This window comes from Pelodiscus sinensis, chromosome 10, assembly GCF_049634645.1.
Source record: "Pelodiscus sinensis isolate JC-2024 chromosome 10, ASM4963464v1, whole genome shotgun sequence".
Classification (NCBI taxonomy): domain Eukaryota; kingdom Metazoa; phylum Chordata; order Testudines; family Trionychidae; genus Pelodiscus; species Pelodiscus sinensis.
This window is the reverse complement of record NC_134720.1, coordinates 26,696,933-26,715,953: the sequence shown is the minus strand read 5'-3', so window position 1 is coordinate 26,715,953 and position 19,021 is coordinate 26,696,933. Positions and strand designations below refer to the sequence as shown.

At 44.1% G+C, this 19,021-nt stretch overlaps 1 protein-coding gene across 1 annotated transcript in view; it reads left to right on the top strand.

Moving 5' to 3' along the window:
• Window positions 1-9,377: 9,377 nt before the first annotated feature.
• The window catches only part of MINDY4B (MINDY family member 4B), a 34,469-nt gene continuing 24,825 nt past the window's right edge, over window positions 9,378-19,021 (top strand). Inside the window, exons 1-2 of the mRNA XM_075937722.1 lie at window positions 9,378-9,419; window positions 11,730-11,849. Coding sequence (XP_075793837.1) covers window positions 9,411-9,419; window positions 11,730-11,849 — 129 coding nt within the window. The 5' untranslated portion in view covers window positions 9,378-9,410. The remainder of the gene's footprint in view (window positions 9,420-11,729; window positions 11,850-19,021) is intronic.

Genomic DNA, 19,021 nt, shown 5'->3' with positions numbered 1-19,021 from the left:
GCATAGTCAGGAGTAACTATTGTGAAGTCAGTGGAGTTCTGCTGGCATAAAACAAGTAAAAAGAGAAACAGTGTGGTCCTGAAGTACACACCTCCTCATGTCATTCATTTAGCCAAGAAAGGTGGTTTGAGATCTTGGGAAGGAAGTTGCCATGGAAATGCCAAGTAGAGTAAAACCTGCGCTATTTGGAACTTAGGCATCCGGAAAACTGTAGAAACCAGCAAATTTCTGATGCCGGGAAAAGCAAAACAAAAAACAAAAAAAGGAAACTGCCCCTTTAAGTGCCAGGCCACTCCTCAGACGAGTGTGCAGCACGTACCTGGGGGAGGGGCGAACGGCAGCCGGAAGCATGCAGCAAGCATCTTGGCTCCCCTCATGGCCTCCGCCGTCTCTTCCCCTCGCCCCTCGCATTCCATTCCCCCTCACTAGGCTGCATCCCAACCCCCTCTCTTGCGGCTGGTGGCCCCCCCAGCAGGCCACATCCCAGCCCCTGCATAGCTCCTGTGGCTCCCAAATGCCCTCCGTAGGCACCACACAGCTCCTGCCCCCCGCCCCTCAGATACTCAGAATTTTTAGGTTACCAGCACGCCCTAATTCCTGGGCGTGCCAGATAACACAGGTTTTACTGTATTATCTTTATAAAATGATTCCTTTTCTAATCACAATAATGGCCCTATGTGAAAGCCTGGAGGTGAAAAGCCATTTCCCTGCTGAGGCAGCAGTGCTGATATTCCCACAGAAATTGGGGAGAGAATGCTAACTGCACATGGGCCAGCCAGTGCTGAGAACATTCACAAGTCAGCGAAGCTGTGTCGCACCATTAGGCAAGAATTCCTCCTTCCACATGGAGCTGCTGCCTGCAATAGGAAACCTTGGTAATTTGACCTGACTTGCCGTTAAGAAAGAAGGAAATTAAAAGGATAAAAGAGCAAACGGGAGAGCATAACAGAGAGGAAGCTTCCCTGAAGAGAGACTACAGCACATGTACAGTACTGAGGCCTGCTGGTTGGGAAAATTATAACATTTGCAAAGGCATTCAACTAATTTTGGCTGCCCAAACTGAACTACCTGATTTTCTGAGACATCACAGTCAATGCTCTCGATAATCTCTTCCATCCATGTGTGGATTTTTTCCATCCATGTACAGAATAAATTATATGTGCACCGACACATGTGGATGTGCACCGCCAGTAGAAACAGAAAAACTAGCTGAGGGTGCTCTGCTGATCAGCTGGGTGGCATCAGAATCTCTCCTGAGCAGCCACACAGGCACACAGCTTACAGGAAACGTAGCTCACAGCCACCACTGAGCAGACTTAGAGTGTCTGCTGGATGGTCCATCAAGGGTGCAAGGTAGCATCCTCTTCCTTCTTTAGCCAGCCAGCTCCACAGGTCAGCATGAAGAGAGGAGCAGAGCCATAGCCCTCTTTCCACTTTCTTTTGACCAGTATTAAGCTTCCCAGTGAGGGTCCCAGCCATCCAGCTCCCTCAGGTGGACTGAAAGAGTATCTCACCTATTGAAAATCTGTCCTTTGACTCAGCCCCTTTCTCTGGGCCACAAGTGTGTACCTAAATTCTCTGTCTCTCATCCCTGAAGACAAGGAGAAAGCCCAGGAGCTGAAGGACAGCAATGAAGAGCCACTTAAAAGATCAGATCTGAAACAGACTAACCACTGTTGCGTAGAGCACTAGGAATTACACACACTGGACTGGCTTGTGCTGTCAATTTCTAATCCAAACTCCCCACTGAAATCAATGCAGTATTTTACACAAGAAAAACTGGGTGGGCATAGTCCATTAAATACACTGGGCAAAGTGTTAACGAAGGATTATAAAACCGTATGGATTAATCATAATAGCAGGAAGTCTTGCTGAATGACAAGTTTTCTAGTAGCTGGAGCACACTTTTAGTGAAAGGCTACCTACTGAGTTATTTATAACTAGTTTCCCTATATAAAGAAAGGTGATTTATACCTAGTATCAGGATATGTGGAAAAGTCCTAACTTTCCACTTCTCTTCCAAGTGATCACAGTTCTTATCCTCATATAAAATACCTACCACATGAGGGGAGAAACAATTAAAAATAAAACTAATTTGCTCCTGTAACTAACAGGAACAATTTAGCTATTACTGATGGTTATAAATAACAGATGGTGCTAGGTGGGAAAAACAGATTCCTCTTTACATTTTACTGCTGCAGACATTATGCAAAACCTTTAAAACACTAATTCATTGCTCCAGGCATCTGTTAATGTTAAAGTAGTTCTGACTTCACTAGCCAGGGTTTATTTATTACCCCTCATAATCCACCTGTCTAGGAATTTACCATGCAGCTTTTTAGCTGCAAAATTTCTATGGTGTACACTTCACAGTGAAACATATGTATTTAAAATGGCTATATACATGAACAAGATGACCTAATAGATCTCTGACATCTCAGTTTCAATGATTTTGGGAGCTGAGTTGAACTGGTTCTTTAGGCACCTAATTTAGGGATATGACTGGCACACAAAAATTCAATGACTTTCATTAGCCTGATACAGCTAAATTATGTTTCCCTTCTACTCAGTGCTGCCTTTAGAACACTGAACCTGAACTCGGAAGACCTGCCATTGGCTCAATAAGTGTCCTTGTGTATGTCATAAAACCTCTCCATTTTTAAGAGGGGAGAAATGACAGAGCCTTCTTTGCAGAGCACTTTAAGATCTATCTACAGAAGAATGCATTACGTTAGTGCTAATATTAGTATTCAAACAATTCAAGGCAGGCAAATTGAAAATGTATAACAGGATGGGGATTGTTTTTAGAACAAAGAAACATAACTGCATCTGAAATTCTCTAAACAGCATATCCTGAGGGAGGAGGATGCAGCAATTATGCAAAATCCCCACATACCTCAGCTGTCTGGTGATGTACAATATATGTTATTGCTCCTATGAAATGTTTTGGCACATTTTCTTTTAAAATGTGACAACACTTTAAAAATATACAAATACTGGGCTAAATCTTGTTCTGCTTCACTCGTGTTGCTGGAACAACTCCACTGACTTCAATGGAATTACTCCGGATTTACACAGATGTAAATGAGGACAAAATCTGGCCCTAAGTATAAAAACACTATAAATATACTTCTTGTACCCACCACAACATGCACACACCACTTTTGAAACACTGATTCCTATTTATACGTATGTTGAGGTAAAAGATTTTTTCAGAATCTTTTGACTCCTGGAGTTTGCAGGTCTTGGTTGAATAACAACATGTGTCATTCTCAGGTGGCACACAGACCTGGTGCTTTTCGCAACTTGTTCAAAACAAAGCCACACACTGTTGCCATACTAGCAGTGACATTAACTATGGCTAGATCTACACTACAGCTTTTTTTTTTCTTCTTCAGAAAAAGCTATGAAAAATGCGTTCTACATTGGTATTAGGGTGGTACCAACCCTGGAACTTTCCCTTGCAACAAAACCTGTTGCCAACTTTGTCCACATATTCACTCTGCTGAAACCATTATTGGACCTAACCAATTCAGTTATAAGATCAAGAACACATATTCCTGCTCATCCAGAAATATAATTTATGCTATCATGTGCCGACAGTGTCCGTCTGCTATGTACATTGGACAAACGTCTCAGACACTTCACCAAAGAATCAATGCACATAAAACAGACATTAGACAGGATCACAAAGAAAAAATAGTTTCTTGTCATTTTAACCAGAAAGGGCATTGTCTCAAGGACTTAACTACCTGCATCCTGCTTCAAAGACACTTTTAACACCAGACTTGAAAGAGAATCCTCTGAACTATCATTCATGCTTAAATTTGACACTTTACACCTAGGTCTCAACAAAGACGCTATATCTTACCCATTACAAAGATAGCTTCCCCAATTATCACCTCTAATATCATTAGCTCACAGACATTTACCTCCCTCTCTCATCCCCTCTCTGTTCTGAAATTTGATTTGTCCTTTTCATAAGTGTTCATTTTTTTTATTGTATCCTTTGGTATATATGGTCGTGCCAATTTTCTTCCACTATTTGATCTGAGGAAGTGGGTCTGGCCCATGAAAGCTCATCACCTAATAAACCATCTTGTTATCTTTAAAGTGCTACATAGTCCTGTTTTTTGTTTCAGCTACACCAGACTAACACAGTTACATTTCTATTACTAGAGTCCAAGAGTACATCTATACAGCAGCTAGAGACCTATGCCTGGCCTGTGCCAGCCAACTGAGGCTCACGGAGCTCAGGCTGTGGGGCTGTTTCATTATTGTGTAGATGTCTTGGCTTGGGCTGAAGCCTGGCCTCTTGGACCCCACATGCTGGGAAGGTCCCAGAGCTTGGATTTCATCCTGAATTTAGTAGTCTACAAAGGAATGAACAGCCCCACAACCTGAGCTGGTGGGCTTGGGTCAGCTGCAGATTTTTCTCTGCTATGTAGTCATGCACCACGAGGGGCTAGAGAGTGATGTAAGAGTCAGGTAACAGGAGGCAGGTAGGGTCAGGTTACCAGGATTATTGGAATAAGTTACAGACAACAGCTGAATAGCAAAGTTTACATCATAACTGGTCAAATCCAGCTTCATGCACACATTCAGTCTGTCTTCTGCCGATCTTATGGCATGAGGCTGGGGATGTGGGGGTGCAGGAGTCTGGATTGAGATGTATGAAGGGCTTGGGGCAATGGATTTAGGTATATGATGGACTCAGGGCTATGGTGTGGGGAGTGCAGGATTGTTATGCAGGGCCAGATTAAGGGGGGGGACAGCCGGGCAGCTGCCTGGGGCACAAACATATGGTGGGGCGCCTGATTGGAGTGGTAAAGGGCACCGCGTGTCTGGGGGCGGGGCCGCGCATGCGCCACATGCATGGGGCCGGCCTGCATGTGCACCACACACCCAGGCTACGTCTACACTGGCCCCTCTTCTGGAAGGGGCATGTAAATTTCACCAGTCGTCGTAGGGAAATCCGCGGGGGATTTAAATATCCCCCGCGGCATTTAAATTAAAATGTCCGCCGCTTTTTTCCGGCTTTTAAAAAAGCCGGAAAAGAGCGTCTAGACTGGCCCCGATCCTCCGGAAAAAGCGCCCTTTTCCGGAGGCTCTTATTCCTACTTCAAAGTGACCAGTGAGTGGGATAAGGATGGGGGTGCAAGATCCAGGTGGGAGGTAGGGTGCAAGAGCACGGTGTGGAGTGGGTGTTTGGCTGGGGGGAGGATGCAGGAGCAGGGTGGGGGTTCAGGGCCTCTGCATGGAGGGGTGGGGGGTACAGGGTCTGGTACTTACTTTTTTTCCTAGTGTTCGTAACAGGGTTTATTTATTGTAACAGATGCGAGTCACTCCCACATAGCAGCCAGCCACTGCTCCACACGGGTCATGGGCCCAAGGGCTGAGTGTGGAATGGAGGCCATGCCTTGCCAGGAGCAGAGGGAGTCCATCCGGCTGGCGGATCTGGGCGCGGATGGGAACTGACCTGCTCATTTGTGCTTCCTGTACCTCTCCAGGCTGGCTGCTAGCCCACCAGCACCAGGAAGAAGGTGCTCAGGCCGATGATGGACTCCAGCAGCCCCATGGGACTCTCCGGCGGATGCAAGTGCACAGTGCACGCAGGTAGCACAAGGTGGGGGCAAAGCAGTGCACAGAGCAGGGGGGACACGGCCATGGTAGCAGTGGTTCCTTCATGGGCAAGATGACAGCCGAGTCTGCTTTTTGCACCCCATGCTACTCTCAGGCTCCCTGTCCCACGTATGGCTTCCTGCTGCTCCATTGGCCAGATTCTGGCCAATAGAACAGCAGGAAAAGCCTCCAAATATGGACTTCTGTAAGCTGCTGTCTGGTTATATCTATGGGACAGTTTTGTCATGTCATACTCATTCTTCCCTTCTACAATATTCAAGGACTGTGGACTCTGAAGTTAGGGAAATGCAGCCCATTTTTTGTTTCTGAACTTGACTTTTGAGATTATACATACCTCTGCATAGAGGCCAGTTTTTCTCAGACATAAAAATTCTGGCCTACTTCAGCTTGCCTGCACGAACGGCCACATTATGCCCTCAGTCTAGGCCAACAACAGAAGTTAATTTTGGATTGTAGAACAATTCTATTCTACTAATATCTGAAGTCTGAGAAATGAAAGAAGTTCCATACCAAATCATTCCTCTGGGGCAAGACTACTATTTATCTAATGTGGAGATGCTCTCTGCTAGTTCCAGGTGAAACTATTTTTGTGCCTACACATATCCTTGCTTCTGCTTAATTTCATGTTGTTTGCTCTTTGGATAGGCCTGAAACAAAGCCCCAAATTCATACATCAACTGCGGAAATTCCAATCAGTGCTCTGATGTATTGACTCCTCTAGTTTTGACCTGAAGCTAGGCAAAATTCATTAAAATGAATTTTGTCTTAGGTTTGCATTTGAGTTTTCACAAGCTGAAATAGAAAGGAGGGAAACAATATATGAAACCAATGTATTTCCCATAGCTCAGCTGTGCAGACTACATACCTGACCATTGTTCCTTCAACAGTAAACTCTAAACAATGACAAGTGGGAGCGAAGACAGGGTGTCAGTCTTCAATTTAAATTTCTCACCATTACTATGTTGAGTGTCTCTGAGTTTATAGATATCTGTTCAATATATGTGTTCCTCGGGAAATTTATTCCATCATCAAGCATTCATTAAGGGTCAAGTCATGGACCTTTGTAGTCAATGGGCATTTAGCCATCAACTTGAATAGGATCAAGATTTGCTCCTTAAATAGGCTTCCTACAGTGCTATATGAAAATAATAAGTCTCTTTGATTACATTCTCTCAAGCCTAGTGCCATCAATTTAATTATTCAGATTTCTCTGAAACAGATATGTAATTGCAGTTCGTTTTTGTATAAATCTGTCTTGGATTAAACATTCATGCTGTATATACAGTGAACAGAAAAAACAGCTATGTCTAATGCTAATAAAAGTTTAATCAGGATCTCACAGTATGAGCTTACAGTAAACTCAGAGTGGTGATAGTCAGAGAGTGAGTTTGCTGCTATTCGGTGATGGAGCTAGGGTACTTCATAAAGGCATATGTGCCAAGAGGGTCAGTTTCCTTTTATATCCAAGGGAGTTTATATCCTCATTTTTAATGTTTGCATCATGTACTTCCGTGCAGAGTACAGATAGACAACAAGGTATCCAATGGTGAATACAGTTTACAACAAATGGAACTAGCTGAGCTATCCAGCAAATTTTCAAATCTAGATAAATGGAGAGAAATTTTTAGTTGCCATGGGTAAGATTTTTATTCTGCTTGGTTTTCACATGTTCTTACGGCTAGATAGTCTGTTACTATAGGGGTGTTACAATTTTTATTGTTTTATTCCTATGTCTGCATTCTCAAATGTATTTTTATAATGCAAGTATAATTGGTCGTAAGCTTTTTCTCCCACTAATCAAGAAAAATTATACTAAGTTAATAATGTTTAAATTCTTTAGCTATGTTTCATTTTCACTTGCACATTAGAAATCAATAATATAATTCACCAGGCAACTGTTTTTCTCAAAGGTAACATTTTTATATTTGGCTGTTCTTTTTTTTTTTTTAATCGCTTCACTAGGCAATTGCATTGAATAGATTACTTATGTAACGTGTAGCACATTACATGCGGGTATTCTCTAAAAAAGTAACAATTAAGCTATAAAAAAGCCTATTTTAGTAATGTCTTTTTATTTTTATTTTTTTTCCTTTTAGAAGCAAGCCTTTCATATACTTGAAAAAGAAATGTTCATAATTAGGATTAATGTATCAGAAAAATCTAGGCTAAATCTAGACTCTGAAAGTCAAGAGTTTCTTGGTCAATTTTAAAACATTGGAAAGAAGACACAGTGTTCAGAAATACAAAATCTATGTATTTTGAACCATTATCCAGCCTCCGTAAACTTTACATTGCAAAATCTCAAAGTTTAGTCAGAGATTATATATTTTTGCACTGTAGTCATTATATGCCAAAATTATTTGTAACCCATTGATAAAGAATGTGAGTCAAAAAGACACGTGAACTGCATATTAAGCAATTTAAAACAATCAATATGTACATATAACTCTTTCAACCTCATTAGTATTTAGAATAATATAATGATTTGTGGCTATAAAACCAATATATAACCTTAAATATCATGCATGTTTAAAATCAACTAACTTGAAATTAAAAGCATTACCTTTATTGGCCTTTGTTCTAAATGGCTTCCTGAACAAATTTGTTCTAAAGCAGAAATAATTACTATCTTCATTACTGTTCATTTCCTAATAGGGGACAGTGAAATAATTTAAACTCTTTAGAAATCCTATTCAAAACTAAATGTATGAAGCAGAAAGAAGATAAATAAAAAGAAATACTAGATAAATAACATTTTGTAGGTGGGAGGGTAGAAAAAACATTCAAAATGCCTATGAGACAGCTTTGTCTTTTTGTTTTCAATAAAGCTTCTCTTCCAGTAGGTGCCTATGATTCAGATTATGCATTCACTAGATAAGAATGAGATCTTCTCCTGTTCTCTGGTAATCCACACAGGTAGGAAGGCAATTCTCTTTTCAAGGTTCAGCTGTCACTGGGTAACTTCTCCTGTAACTGCTTTCATTACACAAGCAAACTATGGACATCAGTCCAAAAGTGCAGCAATTCAAAAGACAAGTAGATTCAAAATTAAATTACACTGAAATATTGGAGGAAGAGAGAAAGAAAAACCAAATAGTAAGTAGAAAAGTATTTGCTTTATTCTTTTCCTAACCCCCAAAATAGAAATGCCCTACCTTATTAGGAATTTGAGTCTTGAAAGTCATTTTGTGTGTGTGTTACCACAATGAATGGTAAGTTTTAGGAATTATTTATGTGTCGTGAAACAGCCTTTAGAAAGACAACTATACAATTATTACAAAAACTGCATCATTTGAGCAGTGTTGCACAACTATATGTTATCTGTTGTCTTTAAATACATTGTTGTATTATTTCAAACCTAGAACATCACTGTACTAATAATTTTAGAGTTTCCTTTTTACTAGCTGGCATTATATGACAAAGAATTAGTATTCTTAATCTTTTGCCCCTTTTTTAATAACTTCAGCTTCATTCTGTACATGTTGTGATGAAAGAAGTATGTGGGAAGAAGGGGGGTAATTTAGCAGAACCAAGCACAGGAATAAGCCAGCTTCTAACTGCTAAAAGAATATACAAGTTTTGTTCATTTCTCGCTATAGAAATACCAAGACTATCGCAAATCTGACTGTGACAAAAGGGATGGCAATGGAGCACCTCAGTGTAGAAGTTCCAAAAGACAGGGACAGTATCTATCCAATATCCTTTACTCAATCCCTAGACGGCTTACCATCTCTTCAAAGCTGGGCGGCCAGCCCATCTCCCAAGAAATGGCAATGGTAAGTATATCCTGCCAATTAAGCATGACCTGTAATTTGACCTCACCAAGACAAAGAGACTTGGGAATCTAATCTGGTGTTCTATGAGGGTTAGATTGTTATTGTATTCAAGGGTGCAGGTTTTTTGGACCGATAAAAGGAGCATATAATATTAATTATTTATTTGTGACTTTTTGAAGAACACAGTGGCTATACAAGGCACTGAACTGATACAATACAATCGTTATTAGATACTGTGACAAATACTAAAGGACTGTGTTTCCTTGCTATTTGGTGTTTTAGTTGCTAAGTACCGTGGTACTGAAACTTATCTGGTCACGCCATCCCTTTTACCCAACAGAGTTTGTCCAGGCACCCGCTCCATTACTGCACAGCCAAGCTTTCCTCAGCAGCAGAGTTTGAGCTGGAGGCAGAACTGGGGGGAGAACTGGGATGGGGGAGGAGCTGGGACTAGAGGCAGAGCTGGCCTGGGGCCCAAGCAGGAGGCACAGTGGAGCTGCAGCTGGGTTCAGAGCTAGTCTAGGGGCGGTGCAGGGGGTAGAGCAGAGCTGTAGCTGGGGTTGGAGATCACGTGATGGCAAAGACGGATGGGACACGGAGCAGGATTGGGGGGTTGAACAAGGTGGGAGGCAAAGCTGGTCTGAGGGCAGAGTGGGGCTGGAAGCATGATGCTCCCTCTCTACTCCTGGGGGTCTTCCTACTACTTGCCCGGTGAATATTCCTGCATATTCCCCTGGGGGGCACCCACGCTTTGATAACCACCGGCCTAGTGAATGGTGTTCAAAACACTGGAGATCAAGTTAACATTTTTCTGTTACCCCCAAAGGCTAGTTTTTTAGATCTCTAAATAGTTTGGAGCATGATCCTGACAGTCCCTCATATGCAGAATCTCTGCTGACATCAGTGGGGTTTTTGCAGATGGGGAATGTAACAGGTTTGATCACAGAGATCCCCTTGAGACTGTCATTTGGTGCTGTCTACCTGCCCTCTGAAATGCCCCACTACCCTGTCTTGCTGGGTCTGCAGCTCTGCTCTTCCCCAGAAAAGGCACAGAGTGGGCCAAGAGCTCCCCAGCAGAGTAACACACATGCTGAACCTGCTCAGTTCTGGGAGGGCTGAGCTATAGAGAGTTGTCTGCACACAGAAGCACAGCCCTAAAAAGGGACCAAACCTCCAAAGAAATCCATCTTAGTCCGTATAAAAGTTTTATAGAGAAAACTCATAAGTTCACCCCCTTTATCAATGAAAGAGAGGTATTCACAGTTGCCGCTTCCCCACAGTAACAATTATTTACACTGAGTTTGATGATAAACAAAACTGTTTTTATTAATTATAAAAAAATAGGATTTAAGTGATGGCAAATGAAAACAGGCCAATGCAAATTACTAAGCTAAACTAAACAAAAAAACACCAGCTAAGGCTAACACTCTAAAAAGGCCATGTCTACACTACGAGATAAGGTTGAATCTAATATGGTTGATTTCTGGGCACCTGATTTTGCAAAGTCAAGGTCCGGGTCCTCATTGCGGGGAAGAATTGAATGTAGTCCGAAGTAGCCTGTCTTCGACTCAGAGAGCGATGCAACATGGGTAGCACTTGGGGATATGCCCACTGGGACCAAAACTGTGCAGAAGGTGGTTGTGGGCTCCCATAGTGCACTCATCTAGTCCCTACCTGCTTGCATGAGATCAACAGGAAGCAGTGTGCTCGCACCTTTTTGTGCCCTGGTTGCCCACACAGACACCATAGCAGCACGAGCATGCAGCCCGGTTTGCTCCATCTCCCTGCTCAAATGTAGATGCATCCTACGATCACTTTACGCTTTTCTGGCAATGTGAAGATTGGTGCTTTAAATTGACTGTAAATGTAATTCACTTCTACTTGAAGGCTCCTTTACATAACCAAAGTGGGGTAAATTGACCTTAGTGTCAATCAGGGGGCCAACTGCTTCCATGGGCCCCCAAGCAAGGTGTGTGTGGGGGGGGGGGAGGGGGATGACTCCATACCCTGAAAGGTCTCAGGCCAAATAGGCAGGGCTGAGGAAAACAGCCCTCAGTGCCGTTTGGACCATGGCACTGGGTCCCCCCAGCCCTCAGAGCTGCATGGAGCACGCAGTGCGGCACTCTGGATGGTGATTTAAAGAACCCTTGGCTCCAGCCACCACCATTGCCACAGTAGCAGCCAGGAGCCCCAGGCTCTTTAAATTGCTGGCCCCAGGACAACTGCCCTCTCTGTCACCCCTCTATCGTCAGGCCTGGTGTAAATGAAAATCAGACCCACTCTGTCTTTATTCCATCCTCTCATCTTAAGGGGCTCCGAAAGGTGTTGTTTGGGAACACATTCCACGTTTTTAGCTATGAATGGAAAACGTCCTATTTCAAGTTCCATGCTCCATATTCTGGCCTATCCTATGCTTTGAAGGCAGAAAAGGTAACATTTTGTGTGTGTAATGACTGACAATGTATCTTCAGTATCAGAGAGTGAACTGCTGAGATTTGCAAATGTACTCTGATTCTGTCCAGTTCTAATTCCATGTGATCACACCTGAACATTGTGCTCTAGTCCCGGCATCTAAATGCCAGAAATATGGACAAATTAACATGGGTGCAGATTCCCTGTAATCTGTGCGCTTGTGTGAAGAAATTTCAGTGCCACCCAGGTCACTAGCAGAGCACTCACAGCTAGGTATGTGTTTCCCATAGTGGTGCACATCTGCACATGCCTCAGTGAACATAAAATTTATACTGCATATTGATGGAAAAGATCAGAGGGAACATTGGTTCACAGGTGATACTTAAGGGTCCACAATGATTTATGAGGAGTGGAATATATTACATGACTAAGCAGTGACTGAAGGGGGACAAATCAGTCTGCAAATATCTGCAGGCTATAAATACCAAAAACAGAGGGAGGATTTATTTATAATAATACTAGAATTAATGGGCTGAAATGGAGTTTAAGACATTTCTGCACTTTTCCCCTTTCTTGCCTTTGGCAGCTTCTTTAATTTAGAAATTTCCAATGTGATTTGTAATGAAGTGCCCTGTTCTTCACACACAGACATTGAGCGATTCAGCAAACTCTTCAGTTTATTCCTGTATGTAGAAATTGGATTTTTCCTTCCTATTTCTTTTGTCTTGCTCCTTCAAGGAGGTTTTTTTTTTGTTTTTTTTTTTGTTTTTTTTTTTTTTTGTATTAACTGTCCAGGTACAAGTACTATTGCTCTTTTCTTTGTATTGTTATTTTGCACAGATTTGCTGGTGTTCAGATCCCTCTGTTCACTTACTTTCTTTTATTTACAAAACTTGTTTCTTCAATTCAGTCCTTTCAGATTTCCACCTCCAGGCCCCTCTCTCAATAGTTTTTCTCATGCCTGTCATTTCCTAATTCATAGAATCAGTCCTGAGATCTGTATTTCCAACTTCTTTTAAATCATCCTTTAAAATAACCGTCCACTATTTTTGTTCTTTTTCTCCATAAAATGCACTGTAGAACAGGGGTACTCAAATATTTTCTTCCTGAGGCCCTCCTCAACATGCTAGAATAACTCCAGGGCCCAATGAGGGGCAGGAGGGGGTCTCAGAGCTCTGGGTTAGGAGTGGGAACCCTTAGTCATAGGTTTAGGTTGGCTTCTGTTTGGGGAAGTAAAAGCCAGCAGGGGTATCCTGTATCCATTGTCTCACCTCCGAAGGCCACCCATCTGACTGGGGCTGTGTGTCACAGCCCTGGACACCAACAGCAGAGGAAGGAATACCACTGCTGCCTGTTCTGTGGCACCACCAGCCAGATGAGCTGCTGCCCTGCACTGCTTCACTCTGGTTTCCCACCTAGGATCTGGGCAGAGGAAGGGGACTGGAGGCCTGGGGGAGAGAAGGGGAGGTGGAGTGGTCCCCAGAACTGCCCCATTCTCGGTAAGACATTGCAGTTTGAGGTGGAAACACCCTTGTGGCCCATCGACTTTGCCTATGGATTTAAAATTTCTGCTATTGCTCCTACCTTCACCTCGGGGGGGGGGGGGGGGGTCCAGAGGTCATGGTTTCAGCTGCACACCACTCCCCACTTCAGTCCGGTGGGGGTGCCAGGGCTCAGGGTACTGGGTTTCAGTGACAATGTTGTGCGACCTCCCTGAAAGGACTCCAGACCTCTGCTTGAGAATTGCTGCTAGAGAGGACTTTGAATCATAGGCATGCTCCCCAGTATTTTCTCTATGGACAATTCAAAATATCCCTGTGATGAATAGGAGGAGTGTTGGCCAACACCCGGTGACTAAAGGGTTAAACTGAGGTAGCTAGCAAGGGTGTTGGCAGGAGGCCAGAAGAACCAAGGGGATACAGTGTTGAAATCTAAATTGCATATAGATACTTTGCCTGCTCTCTTTGGCTAGGTCTACACTACACCCCTCTGTCAGCAGCGGGAAGTAAATAAAGCACATCAAAAGTAAAATGAAGTGCAGATTTAAATATCCCGTGCTTCATTTGCATAATCACGTTCTGGTGCTGTTTTGAACAAGCGCCATTTTGAAACTGAAACTGCGCTTTACATGCGGTTCTGATTTTTCGACAGATCCTGTACCCCTCGTTTTTTAAGGAGTACAGGATCTGTTGAAAAATCACCCTGCTGTCAGCAGAACCGTGTCTAAACCACAGTTTCACTTTTGAAATGGCACTTGTTTGAAACAGCACCAGAACGTGATTATGCAAATGAAGCACAGGATATTTAAATCCCCACTTCATTTTTACTTTTGATGTGCTTTATTTACATCCTTCTGCGGACAGAAGGGTGTAGTGTAGACATAGCCTTTGTGTGAAAATTCTAAGTTAAAGGATGGAAGGAACAGATGCAGTAATCAGAATTACTATGTCTATAAAAAATATTGGACATGGGAGTAAACTGGGACTTGAAGCATGGATCAGCATAGATCATGAGTAGAGGGAAAACATATTTAGTTGTGATCAGGTTATTTTTCTTTATTTTGATGTTTTGTAAAACTTCTCTGTGTAAAATCCATGTGCTCTCCCCCCGCCATTTACTATTTAAGTTGTGCCCAGAGATATCATTTTTTCTGTGTTTTAATCTGCTCTTCTCTTAGTTTCTCTGTAACACCTAGCAACCAAGTATGCTTTATCAAGTATATCTTTTTGTTTTTGTTAATAAAATCACTGTTTTTTAAGGTGATGATTTTACTCTTGTGTCCTGGAAGGAAACAGGAGGTCCGTGTCTGTGTATGCATGCCTAAGACTGTGAGGTCAGCTATCAGAGATTGCAGTTTGTTTTCTCTTTTTTCCAAACTCTCTTGTGGTAACAGAGCTCGGGGGTACCCCTCTGGAAGAAGTCCAAGTGCTTCCTTCCTGGGTTCAGGAAGAAAGGGGATTTTGTTTCACTTGCTGGTGGCAGCTACCTCCCAAGGCCAGGGAATCTGTGGCATTGGGGAGTTTTTAAGCAGAAGCCTATACAGGCAAGATATTCTTTTAAGATCTCTTGTGGGCCCCCACCTTCTTCACTTAGAGTGCCAGAGTGGGGAACTGTCCCAAAAGGCAGTGTTTCTCAGACAGGAACTCTCAGCCCCCTGCTGGCCATGGGCAGGTTTCAAGACTCTGTCAAGCAGGGCCAGCTTTAAACTTGCTGGGACCCATGGCAGAAAGCCAAAGTCTTCTCACATGGGGCTGAAGACTGGGACCCTGAGCCCCACCATCTGGGGCTGAAGCCAAACCTGAGCAATGTAACTTTGCAGGGGTCCCAATGGTATGGGGCCCCAGGAAACTCCTCTGCTTGCTTGCTTGCTCCCCCTTAGCACTGGCCTCAGCTTTTATATGCAGAGAACTCATTAATATAGTGTAGGTGGGCCGTGGGTGGGGGATTATAGCATGACAGGGAGACCTCAGAAAGAAAAACGTTGAGAATCCCTTTCATTAGGGATGCCCCAAAATGTTTCTAGATCCACATAAGGAACAAATATGATAACATTTCACTTTAATCCAGAAGTGCATGTACCTAACTTTAAAAACATGAGCAGTCCCAATGTAACTAAACTGTAATTACTAATGTGCTTAAAGTAACACACATGTGCAGTAGCTGAGGCCCTAAAACAGAAGCCTTTATATCACACATCTGGATTGAGGCCTACGCAACAATGGTCAAAACTTTGATAATACAAAGCAAATTAAACTGTGAGCAAGAGGCAGGCCTCTGCTCACAGAACTTGGCAAGAACAGAGCTGATATTGCAGAAACACTTCTACCTAAGACATACTAGGGATAGGCCATAAACACATACCAGAGAAATGCTAACCAAACACCTAATTAAAAAACATCTTGGTACCAACGCATTCCCCACAGATAATGGAGTCTTACTGACCCAAGTTCAGGACAGGGTCAAACGACAGCAGGATGAACAGCAACGTTTTGATCAAACCACCATGGACAAGGTAATGGGTGGTAAGTAGGTAATGTCAGAGGGTGGCAACCTAATATGTCAGGGTACGTCTACACTTGCTCCCTAGTTCGAGCTAGGGATGCAAATGTAGCCGACCGAAACAGCTAAGGAAGCAGGGATTTAAATATCCCACGTTTCATTAGCATAATCTCGCCCGCGCTTTATTCCGCTCAACAGCTGATTCGAACCAGGAAGTGTGCTTGGGGACGCGTTAGTTTGAATCAAACCCTTTGGTTCGAACTAACGTTACTCCTCATTAGCAATTTCGGTTGGCTACATTTGCATCCCTAGCTCAAACCAGGGAGCAAGTGTAGATGTACCCTCAGAGGTGAATGTGTAACTTGTTTGTACCTATGTATAAAAATGTATCTTGGGGAGGGTTGTCCTTTTTCGGCCTAGGGAGCAGTGGGAAATCCACCCCTGGCTAAGTCTATTTTAAGGGGATACTCATCCACTAGCAAACGTGTAGACATCTGATCCAGAGACCTGGAGACAGTGTTTCATTTGACAATAATCCTGGCCCAGTGTCTTCATCCCTTATCTGATTTTGTGATCTTTGGGGGTTCTCTTGGAGTCTGCTATGCTGACTGCCTGCACAGAGCCAGTACAACCTATAGGGGGAGCACACACATGCAGCCAAACGGTTATCATCAGTAAACGGAGCAAGATATCTGGCAGGACACCACAGCAGTGACCTCTGACCACAACATGCTGAGTGCTTTGTTGGGTAAAGGCCTCAAAATAGAAGCAAGAGAACTTATGGTGAGCAATTAATGTTGTGAATGTCCACAGTCCACTATTTAGGTAGCAATGCATTCTAGCAATTCTATATAACCTTCAATTAAATACTTTCAACAAGTCAATTAGAAACTCAGTAGTCTTGAAGGGTCTGATAGAATCACAGAATCACAGAACACCAGAATTGGAAGGGACCTCAAGAAGTCATCGAGTCCAGTCCCCACCACCTCACAGCAGGACCCAGTACCATCTAGACCATCCCTGATAGATGCCTATCTAACCTGCTCTAAAATATCTCCAGAGATGGAGATTCTACAACTTCCCGAGGCAATTTATTCCAGCATTTAACTACCCTGACTGTTACAAAGTTTTCCCTAATGGCCAGACTAAACCTCCCTTGCTGCAGTTTAAGCCCACTGCTTCTTATGCTATCCTCAGAGGCCAAGGAGAACAATTTTTCTCCCTCGTACTTGTGACACCCTTTTAGATACATGAAAACCACTATCATGTCCCCTCTCTGTCTTCTCCTTTCCAATCTAAACAAGCCTAATTCTTTCAGTCTTTCTTCATAGGTCATGTTCTCTAGATCTTTAATCATTCTTGTTGCTCTTCTCTGGACCCTCTCCAATTTCTCCACATCTTTCTTGAAATGTTGTGCCCAGAACTGAACACAATACTCCAATTGTGGCCTAATTAGTGCAGAGTAGAGCGGAAGAATGACTTCTTGTGTCTTGCTCAAAACATTCCTGTTAATGCATTCCGGAATCATGTTTGCTTTTTTTGCAACAGTGTCACACTGTTGACCCATATTTAGCTTGAGGTGCACTATAACCCCTAAATGCCTTTCTGCAATACTCCTTCCTAGTCATTTGCTTCCCACTCTGTATGTGTAAAACTGATTGTTCCTTCCTAAGTGGAGCATTTTGCATTTGTCCTTGTTAAACTTCATCCTATTTACCTCAGACCATTTTTCCAGTTTGTCTAGATCATTTTGAATTATGACCCTATCCTCCAAAGCAGTTGCAACTCTTCCCAGTTTGGTATCATCTACAAACTTAATGAGCGTACTCTCTATGCCAATACAGGCAGTCCCCGGGTTACGTGGATCCGACTTAGGTTGGATCCCTACTTAAGAACGGGGTGAGGGAACACTGAACTAGCTGCGGCTCCCTCCCCCCCCCCCCAGAAGACCACTCCCCCAGCAGACCAGGGAGACGCGGAGCAAAGGTGCGGAGGACGCGAGCGGCAGGACCGCGGCGCGTCTGGGCAGTCCTGCCGCCCGCGTCCTCTGCAGCAAGAAAAGCCGCTCCGCGTCTCCCTGGTCTGCTGGGGGGAGGAGGCACAGCTAGTGCGCCTCCCCCCCCCCCTTCCCCAGAAGACCAGGCTTTTTTCTCGCCGCTGGTCAGTTTCAGCAGCAGCTGAATCAGGACGCCTGGGGTAGAGCAGCTGTGGGGCTGCCGGGTTGGTCCCACAGCACCGAGATGCAGCGCTGCGGGGACCTACCCGGCAGCACCCCAGCTGCTCTGTCCCAGGCGTCCAGATTCAGCCGCCGTTGAAACTGATCAACAGCTGATTCCAGGAAGCCCGGGGCAGGGCAGCTCTGCCTCGGGCTTCCTGTAGTCAGCCGCCGGTCAGTTTCAGCAGCAGCTGAATCGGGGACACCTGGGGCAGAGCAGCTGGGGTGCTGCCGGGTTGGACCAGTAGCGCCGAGGAGCGGTGCTGCGGGACCAACCAAGCAGCACCCCAGCTGCTCTGCCCCAGGCGTCCCCAAGAGCAGCTGGGGTGCTGCCGGGTTGGTCCCACTGCGCCAAGGGTCGGCGCTACCAGACCAACCCAGCAGCACTCCAGCTTCTCTGCCCCAGGTGTGTCCGATTCAGCCGCTGCTCGTCAGTTTCAACAGCGGCTGAATCTGGACGCCTGGGACAGAGCAGCCAGGGCGCTGCTGGGTTGGTCCCTACAGCGCCACACCGCGGCACTGAGGGGACCAACCTGGCAGCACCCCAAGCTGCTCTATCCCAGGTGTCCCCAAAGCAGCTCTGCCTCAGGCTTCCTGTAGTCAGCCGCTGGTCAGTTTCAGCAGCGGCTGAATCGGGGACACCTGGGGTACAATATGTACCAGTTCCGACTTACATACAAATTCAACTTAAGAACAAACCTACAGTCCCTATCTTGTACGTAACCCGGGGACTGCCTGTATCTAAATCGTTGAGGAAGATATTGAACAGAACCAGTCCCAAAACAGACCCCTACAGAACCCTCCTTGTTATGCCCTTCCAGCATGACTATGAACCATTAATAACTACTCTCTGAGAATGGTTATCCACCCAGTTATGCACCCATCTTATAGTAGCCCCATCTAAGTTGTATTTTCCTAATTTATTCTTAAGATCATGCAAGACCATATTAAATGCCTTACTAACGTCTAGGTATAC